The sequence below is a fragment of the Pagrus major genome, chromosome 5 (genome assembly GCF_040436345.1).
Source record: "Pagrus major chromosome 5, Pma_NU_1.0".
Lineage (NCBI taxonomy): Eukaryota > Metazoa > Chordata > Actinopteri > Spariformes > Sparidae > Pagrus > Pagrus major.
Window position 1 is genome coordinate 39,835,144 of NC_133219.1, and position 10,030 is coordinate 39,845,173.

At 42.4% G+C, this 10,030-nt stretch overlaps 1 protein-coding gene across 1 annotated transcript; it reads left to right on the forward strand.

Moving 5' to 3' along the window:
* Positions 1–10,030, forward strand: mlec (malectin). The gene is made up of 6 exons (XM_073466915.1): positions 1–170; positions 586–809; positions 3,140–3,318; positions 4,081–4,257; positions 7,951–8,008; positions 9,731–10,030. Exons 2-6 carry the CDS (start codon positions 605–607, stop codon positions 9,973–9,975), a joined length of 864 nt encoding a protein of 287 aa, XP_073323016.1. The 5' UTR covers positions 1–170; positions 586–604; the 3' UTR covers positions 9,976–10,030.

The window sequence follows — 10,030 nt, forward strand, 5'->3', positions numbered from 1 at the left end:
GCACACATTGAATGAAAGTCGGTGTAGCAGGCTGTGAACAGCAGCAGCTGAGATTATCTCCTCTCAGTGAAGTTACCTGACGGCCTGACTTCACCTGCCGAGGCTTTAACAGCAGACACGAGCTCACACATTGGCAGAGGACGGCTCGGAGACATTTGTGGAAGGGGAAGGTGAGAGACGTTTGAATTACTCTCATCACACCACCAAGTATTTCTGGTTGGACAGGTAGGTTAGCTAGCTAGCTCCCCCGACCACCGCTGGTTTCTCCTTATATTTTAATGCGCGGCTCGCTGACACACAAGTGGTGTCTCGTTGGTGTGTTTAACGCTCAGCTAGGAGACTTGTTAATGATTTCTCTGTCATGTTCTGGCTCTGTGTGAGCTTCCGTGCTAACGCTACTGCCGGTACTGGTACTGTTAAGGTTAGCATACAGGCTAACTCATATCATGTTGCATGTCATCAGGACAGGCTGGCTAGCTCCTTGCGCTAGCTAACCTTATGGTTAATGTTTCATATGAGGAGCTGCTTCCGTACTGTGAGTTTCCGATTCCGACTCTGTGTGTGTGTCCGTGTGTGTGTGTGTAGGACCGGGCGGTGCGGGGCAATGCAGCGGGTCACGGCGCAGCTCGTCGCCGGGCTGGTCGCAGCGGTGCTGTCGCTGCTGGCGGAGCAGTGCTGGGCGGACGGCGGCGGGGGCCCCAGCCTCGCTGAACGGGTCATCTGGGCTGTAAACGCCGGAGGTGAATCACACGTAGACGTGCACGGGATTCACTTCAAGAAGGACCCGTTGGAAGGGAAGGTCGGCAAAGGTGAGTGGATGTTGTGTGAGCCGCTGACTGGGGCGCTACACCTGCGAGGTGCCGCTGAGTGACATTGTGAAGGTAAAAAAAGCTGCTCCTCGGAGGAGCAGGAGAAAACCTCTGCACGGTCAGGCTTCCGCAAGTAACCACAAACTAATGAGGAGTCAGCACAGAGGCTGCAGCTCCGCCCCTGTCAGCGTGCAGAGGAAGCAGGTGACGATACGATCAAACTGACTGTACACAGTCACTCTTGGCTCCAGTTATGAGACTCAGATACTGCAATTTTCAAGCTGGAGCGAACACAAGCCATCTGAGACAGAAGGACTCTGTGTTTCAGTGGGTGCAGGGAAAGGTCAAGGCTTGTGTAATGTGCACTTAGAGCTTGATCTGTTTTCCAGTAATGCAGCTATTAATTCAGGGTGGGAATCACAGAGTAACTCACAATAGTATCAACCACAGCAAATCTACGATAATCAATACACGGCAGGACAATCATCTGCAAACGTATGAACACAAAATTCATACTAGTATCGCCTGGGTGATTTGTGATAATAGTGGAGGACTAGTGTCTTCGATACAAGACCTTGAGAGATATCGAGATTCGATACCACGGGGAAAAACTTGCACAACATTGGCAAGTTACATTGACTGTAACTTATGGGGGAGGTGGGACTATGTGGGCACTCCAGCGGTACATGTGTCAACTCGCTGTCAGAGAGGAGAGCGAAAAACACAGCTAGTACTGGATAATTCAAATATTCAGTATCCATATTTTGATACTCTTTACAACACTACAGGGGATTTTTGTCCATAATATATAAAAATATGCTGTATTCTGCCACACGATATATATCGTATATCGTATATTGTGCAAATCAGAATGTCAGTGATCAAGTCCAGTTGCTCTCTTACAGCTCTCAGATACATCAGCCCTCCAGATTTTCTCAGCAGACTCCTGTCTGTCTTCGACCTCTCCTGGTTTCTCTCCTGGTCACAATTCTCCTGTATTTCTCCAAATTTATCAATGAGTGAGAGACGCAGAGCAGTATGGAGAGGAACAAGAACTTTTTAAATATATTTCAGACGCCGAAGTTGTAAAGGAAATACGTCTGTTCAATCTCCCACATCCTTTTTTTTCTGTCAGTCACTGGGGTCATACTGCGTCAGTCCCCATCGAGAGGTGGACGAACAGGGAAGTGGCTGCACAGACTCTTATTTTACTTATTAGTTTGTTATTTTCATTCCTTAAATCTCATCAGAATTCAGGAAACACAAGTTTCCTTGAATCTCCCCCAGAACCGCGCATTGGTTTCGAAATCCTCCTTGTTTTTGAGGTCTCAAGATTGGCATGTGTGCTTGGATATGCAGCCAGAAAGCATCTTTTACCTGATCCAAGTGAGCTACAAATGTGTAGTTATGCCTGTAAAACATGCATAAAGTCAGCAAATGAACTCTAAACTATATGAATAACATGGCTGAAGTTACACCGAGCCTTGACATCATATCCAGGAGATAGTCAGTAAAATACAAACATAACTTATCACCACATGAAACACAAACATGGTGAGGTAATTTTTAAATCAGAAATAAGGTCCCCTGGTAATACTATTCTCATTTGAATTGGGTTTTGACCCATTCAGACCAGGTTTGACTTTCCCTTTCGAGCCTGATGGGATGTGGTTGGACTTTGAACTTTCAAGACACGTGACTGAAGAAATGCATTGTGATTCGTTAATGAACATCAGAGCAAAGGCAATGATTTAATGGTTTTTATTTCAACCTTCTATCTGCTCGCGACGCTGAGAAATAAAGGTTTCAGTGAATGTTGACAATTCAGAAAACCTTCAGGTTGTAGGATACATTTCAAACAATGCAAACAAAATGAATTATTTGTTTAATCACTGCATTGTGGTGCCATTTTCACAGAAATTTACATGAACTTTGATACAACGATGCATAAAAAGCACACAGTCTGAGCTTAGTGCCTCTTTAACACACAAACTGACTGCGACTTTACAACATCCACATGTACCATCACTCTGATATAAATTGGCAAAAGGCCGAACTTCTAGAAAGCAGAACAGTTCTGGAGTTTAAATGTTTAAAGGAAAGATAACTCTGGCTCACAGTTATATAGAGCTGTGAGGGGGAGTCTGTTCAGAGCTCCTGCATGTTTTAATAAAGATATCGATATTTAATGCCAGCCTATCGATAATCTTACTGCAAGAGGAAGCGATTTGATATTTGGCGTATTGATATTTTGTTCCACCTCTGCCTCTCATATTAATACGGCCTGAACTCCCACTGAACCTGTTGCTCTTCTTCTCTTTTCCTTCTAGCATCTGATTACGGGGTGCGTCTGCCGATCCTGCGCTCCAGTCCAGAGGACCAGGTTCTGTATCAGACAGAGCGCTACAACGAGGACACATTCGGATATGATATTCCCATCCGCGAGGAAGGAGACTATATACTAGTAATGAAGTACGCAGAGGTTTACTTCGCCCAGTCACAGCAGAAGGTATGGCAATTAATGGATCAGCAGTATTCAGCGTATTTAGTACACTTTCCATGTGCTAATGTGCTTTTTGTTGTCCCGTTCATATTGAGGATGAAAGTCATGTCGTTTTTTAGTCGCTTCACACTCGTATTCAGACGGTACTGCGGGAGCTGTTTGAAGACTAGCTGTGTCGCGATTCTCTAAATCCTTGACTCGATTTGACTTTTGATTTTAGGGTCACAATTCAATTTGATTTTCGATTTAAAAATGTTTTTGTTCATTGTCAGACAATCACATCTGGACTTCACTGATAGAGATCAACAGATCGTTGGCTTTATATCCTGACAACTGTGATTTACAACTGACTTGGTGGATCTTTGCAGGCTGGGGTTGGACAAGTTCAGATAATAATAGTAGATAATAGGGATTCACAATTAAAGATAGAAATTCTGTTTGTTACAAAGTTCGGTTTCTCAAATCTGTCCAGAGTAAACCCTCTTCCCAAACAAATCAATAAAGGATCTCTGGAAAAGAAAATAAACCCTCCATTACCGCGCCTGCTTTTACATACGATGATCAAAACTGATGGCTCGAAACAATCAATTTTTGATTTGATATCAAAGTCGGGACACCTGTGTGTGTGTGTGTGTGTGTGTGTGTGTGTGTGTGTGTGTGTGTGTGTGTGTGTGTGTGTGTGTGTGTGTGTGTGTGTGTGTGTGTGTGTGTGTGTGTGTGTGTGTCTTAATGGTTAATCATTACTGATCTGAAAATATACTTCTCCAGGTGTTTGACGTCCGTCTAAACGGCCACACGGTGGTGAAGGACCTGGACATCTTTGATCGAGTGGGTCACAGCACCGCTCATGACGAGATAGTTCCCTTTTCTATTCGACGTGGGAAGCTGAGCGTGCAGGGAGAGGTGTCGACTTTCAACGGCAAGCTCACTGTGGAGTTTGTAAAGGTGAGTTTTTTTTTATTATTTGAGAAACTCCTGGAGTTCATTGTCAGAGTGTCAGTTTGCTTGTTATACCATGACACCTATAACAGCACTTAATAATAGCGTTCAGCTGCTCGCTTGATTTGTTGATCTCTTTTTCAAACAGGGTTGTGAGGTGGAACATGACGCAGGGACAGATCTGAATATTTACATAGTGCTGCAGGATTATTAATGCATGATTGCTCAACTTTTGTGGTTGGTTTTCTAGTTATTTTAGCCTTCTTTTACATAATGAGGTAGCAGTTGAAGATTCACAGCAAAAGAAAGGGAATCCTGAAGCATTTTGATGAATCTTTTATGCATTTATTAGAGTTTTATTTATTTTTTTCAATTGAGAAACATTATTGAAAACATCCAATGTGATCCAGGGTTTTATGTAATGACGGTCACGTTACGACAGTTGAGAGTTTATTCAAATTTGTCTGGATATTCAAATGACTTGTGTGTGTAACATCATTTTCTTATCAGACTGTTCATTCATCATTTGTTAAATTGGTGTCCTTGCGGGTTAATTATTAATATACTTCTTTATGTAATAGTATGCAACACTTGCAGCTATATGTGATGGACAGGTTGGGAGAATAATGAGTGCACAAGTAATGCTACTTAATATTAAAATGACTTGAGGATTAGGAAGTGTAGTCATAAAGATATCCGCTTCAGTACAACAGGAAGGATTTTGCAAAATATGATTATTTTTTCTTGCTGAGAGTTTGATCAGAAGATTGTTATCGTTGTATTAGTCTTCTCCGTCTGTTAAAAATGAGGCTTCCTCCAGCAGCTGCTTAGCTTAGCTTAGCATAAAAAGGGGAAACGGCTAACCAGGCTCCATCCAAAGGCAACAAAATCCACCTACCAGCCCCTTTTAAACCGCACCAATTAAAACATTGTCTACTTTATTAATCCCACCAGGGACAATTTCTTTGAAAAGCTTGATTTGCACACATACTAAAACGTACAGTAAAGATATAGACACACAGATAGATGAGCAATAAATAACATAAGAATAAAATGCAATAAAATATGCCAAGGAGTTCAGTGGAATAAAGGAATCTATCTAGAATCAATAGAAGAAGTAGTTTAGAGCCGGGTATCATCACAGACGTGATTTGATTTAATTCGATAGAGCAGATGCTGTAAAGTGTATCAGTAACCCTCTAACCTGGTGCATAAATAAAAATAATAATGTTTACATTAAGAATTGACGGAGAAATGGAAGGGATGATGTTGTGATTTGTGGCCATTTGAATATAGATTTCCAAGTTTACAAGATGCACTTGAATGCACCATGAAGTCCCTGTCAGAGTTTAGGAGGTGCACAAACGAGATCCAATAAAATGAATATATCAATAAGAGTATTTTCCAAATATGTTAAATGTTCCTTTAACACGACGGCTCTCATGTCAGACTTGTTGGATATCGCCTCACAACTTGTAAAGGAAAGTGACACGTGGGATTTATTCAAACATCAGACCGACATGTAAACTGAACGGCACATTTTCATAATGAACTCGTTGTCTGAAAGAGGCTGTTGACAGCCTGTTGGTGTTTGTGGGCTGTCATGCAAATGACCGACAACAGTCTCACATCTGGTCGGCCTTCAACTCATTTGCTTATTCATCCAAACGGCTGCTGTCTGTGAATCTGTTTCTGTTTGTCCACTGTTAAGCTTTTAAAGTTTGTTCCGTTCATTTCGCTTTCTCGTGGATACAATTACTGTGATTTTAAGAGAGGCCATTAAAATGTACAAAAAGCTGTTCTGACTGACATGCACAGTTTGTTCTGTTGAGGTTGGCTGACTTTGGAGTCTGTAGTCTGGCTCTAGATAAACAATGAGCACCGTGAATCCATCCTAAACCAATAAAAATGTCGTATTATCTGTTGCTGCCTTTGTGATGAAGTTAGTCACATTTTATTCTCTGGTTGTACATCCATCATCTCCTGTTCACGGGCCTGCTGCAGCAGTAATGTTTGGTAGTTTGGTTCAAGTGTCTCAGATCAACGCTCCGCTTTTTAAACACTTCCTGCAACCTCGTGCATTATATTCACTCTTTGGCAGACTGCGCCACGTGGTTTGTTACACAGAACCATCTGGAAAGGTGCCATTAGAAACTGTTTGGAAAAGCGCAGTCCCTTTTTAAATAACATCTATCTTGGGCTAACTTGAACCAATCAGAAGAACAGTCGGAGAGAGAAGAGTGAAAACAAGAAAAGCCTTCAGTGTTGTTCTTTGCTCTTCTTTCAGTTAAATATACTCTCCAGTTGTGGTTTAACAAGATGCTTAAGCAGCTACATGAACCTCTTGAGGAGCCACCCTGGTTTTCTTTAAATGAACAGTCGCTTCTCTTGCTTGTCGTCACAGCTCAACCACGCCTGTAGCCGCTTCCTTAAAGCACGCTGCAGGAACAGCCCTGAGCTTTGAAGCCAATTCCACATAATGGCCAAACTGTGTAATTACAACATCTCATGATGCAGCTGTGAAATTTTTCAATGTGAAATTAAATGACTAGCTTCACTATCAGAATTTGAGCTATTCGGCCTGATAACATTCAGAAAGTCTAGAAGAGCCACACAAGTAAACCATTTTATCCCTACTCAAGTTAGCAGAGGGCTAAACCGGAAGGTAGCCGCTTAGCAAACAGACGTCTCTAATTTAATACCCAGGAAGTCGAACTGTTTTGGCGTCACGCGCCACCGAGAAGCTTTCTTAGGAATGAATGGGGCTCTGGCTCCGACGCTGTATCCAGATTTCCCTTGATATATCCGTAGATCCGCTCCTGTTGGTTCGGATAGATGCTTTTGCATGATCGTGTGATTTTGCAAATCCGGCTCCCCCACAAGGTAAACTTTTTATCGACTGATAAAACCACCGTTCAGTGAAGAGTGGTTTGTCAGGAGCGATGGTGGATGACTGACTGTGTCTGCACAGGTTAAATTTCATCTTAATGCCCACGACTGTGTGAGGAATACTTAATAAAAAAACCCAAACTAAACTGTGTTAGTAGGTGAAGTTATTTCCACAATGACTTTCAGTTAGAATGATCTTGACTGACACATATAGGACTCCAGTCAGAGGGGCTACCTTTTTGATTTTGTTTTACAGTTTGGGAACTACTCACAAATACTGATGAGGTTGCTGGAGGCCATATTGTTTTTTGTTTTTTTATCTTGATTAGTATTCCCTTCAAGCTCTGTGTTCGAACAAATGAAAGATTCAGCCAGTGGCTTTGTAGAACATGTGGCTGGAGGCTAAATCTGTGCTTCATAAAAAGTTTCTCTGCAGTGGCCTCTTTCTTCTTCTTTGTATTTTCTGTAGATCACTGGCCCTCTCTGCGTTTTCTGTCTTTGAAAAGATAAAAGTGGGACACGCTGTTCGCTCTTTTTTGCAAACGTTAAAGCTACTCAAACAATGAAATGACAGAATCTCCCCAGCACAGGCGGTTTTGTTTTGCACTCTGCACGTCTTCAGCAGAAATGCACCTGCAACAAATGTTGATTCTTTACTTTTTATCTCAGGATAAAGGAGCTCCAAAAAAGATTATGAGCATGATCACAGTCAGACACACTCAGTCTCTCCTGTGTGGCATTAAATTACTTTTAACTGATATTAGACACTGTTGTTTCTGCTGTTTTAACGGATGTGTTCTGTCTTTTCAGGGTTATTATGACAACCCCAAGGTCTGCGCTCTCTATGTGATGAAGGGGACATCAGAAAGTGAGTCCTGAGACTGTGAACGCACCTCTTTTCCTTGCCATTATGCCATTATTCACTGCCTCTAACAGCCCAATGAACGGTAAAAACCGTGTGAGCATCTGGATGAGCGGACACACAGGACGGGCTGATGTTAAAGTCCTGCCTGTACACAGCAGCACTGTTAAATAAAAGTCAAACAAAACATTTTACGCTTTATTTGGGGGTTCACAGCACCGTCTGACAACAGTCACAGTGTCTTTCAGCCCTCTGTGTAAATTTTTCATCTGTAGTTAACTTAGCCAGTCGTAACAAACGTTTTTGGTTCGGCTCTGCCCCTGTGTATCACACTGAATTGAACCTGTATATGTTGAAGAAGGCTCTATGCCGAAACACGTTAGCGTATATCTATTATGATATGAGCCAAACAAACCAGTGAAATGTGATTATTTTGTCCTTCCTGTCTCTGAGATTTGAGATGTGCCTCCCTTTCAATGTTTTTTTGCTCATTTGTCACTTTATCTCTGCAGCCTCTAGGGCATCCGTCATCTACGATTGCAAAGCACCGATATCATAATTTTAATAATATCTCTGTAACCGATGCATGTAGTGACTTACTTTAAAAACTGTCCTGCAGCGCGCTGTTCAGCTGTTGCAATGAGCCGTTACTTGTTCTTATTATCCAGCCAGAGGCTTTGTAATCCATCAAGGAAATGTGTTATTTCGGGACACTTTTGAAAAGTAGTGAAAGCAACGCTTCAATGTTTTTATGCCTCCACGTCGGCGACAGCTGTGGCCAGAGGCATTATGTTTTAGGGGTTTTCCGTTCATCCCATTCTTCAAATTTCTTTAAATTTGGTAGAAATGTCCACTATGACTCAAAGATGAACTGATTAGATTTTGGTGGACAAAGGTCAAAGGTCACTGTGATCTCACAAAACACATTTTTGGCCATAAGTCAATAATTCATACGATAATTACAATCAAATTTGACATACGAATGTCTAATAGGATAAAATGATAAAGTTATGACACTTGATTTCCAAAAGGTCAAAGGTTAAATGCACTTTGACATCATAATATCCTGCAAAAAACGCCACGGCTCAGTAGAGCAGCTCGACTGGTGCAGGGAGGCGAACAAACACCATGTGTTAATTCTAGTCTGTACTGACTCCACGAACAAGTCTTTACTGTTTTGGTGAGTGAGATTTCTGGCAGATGTGTTGACTCTCCTCACTAATCACAAGCTGTGTTATTAGGTGATGAACCGTCCGCTAAGCACTTCACCAACAACGGTTGCAAAATGGTGCATTACCAAATTACAAACATGACTGAAGAGAGCTTTGCTGTGTTGAGAGCATTTAGAAATCTTCTGCAGCACCATCAGAGAGGAAATAATGTCTCAGGATGGTGTTCTGAAGTGTGATCAGTCACGTGAAAACATGTACTTACTATTATTAGCAATCTAATCATAAATCAGTCATGGGACCTTTTTACTGCAGAACGAATAGTTTCACTTTGACACTTGAAGTAGATTTTACTGATTACTAAATGAGGGCTCTGAATGCCTCTTCCACCCACACACACCCACACACACCTAAGCCCTCTAGAAAACTCTTAATGGATTGCAAAGTCTTGCTCAACTGGATGTAAGCTCATTAGTGCAGCAGTTGTAGTGTACCAGTTTTCTTTTGTGTGTTTTGAAATAACCTCTCCCGTCTTCCCTGAAACTTCTTTACTTGACAGATGTGCCACAACTTCAGCCTCACCCCGGCTTGGAGAAGCCCGAGGAGGAGGAAGAAGAAGAGGAGGAAACCGAGGGAGGCGAGGAAGGTGGGAAGAAAAAGCTCCCACCAGGTTCCAAGTCCAGGGTCCAGTCGGGCCCGCGAACACCAAACCCATACGCAGCCGACAACAGCAGCCTAATGTTCCCCATCCTGGTGGCGTTCGGGGTGTTCATCCCCACACTGTTCTGCCTCTGTCGGCTGTGAGCCACAACCAGCCACTGGGGAGGAGGCGTCAAACGGACAGACGTGAGACTATGAA

What these genes read in the sequence shown, in the direction of transcription:
- mlec (XM_073466915.1), top strand. Translation starts at nt 605, where the DNA reads ATGCAGCGGGTCACGGCGCAGCTCGTCGCCGGGCTGGTCGCAGCGGTG. An exon ending in TCGCCCAGTCACAGCAGAAG is followed by an intron (nt 3,319 to 4,080) that starts GTATGGCAATTA and finishes ATACTTCTCCAG; the next exon opens with GTGTTTGACGTCCGTCTAAA. An exon ending in TCACTGTGGAGTTTGTAAAG is followed by an intron (nt 4,258 to 7,950) that starts GTGAGTTTTTTT and finishes CTGTCTTTTCAG; the next exon opens with GGTTATTATGACAACCCCAA.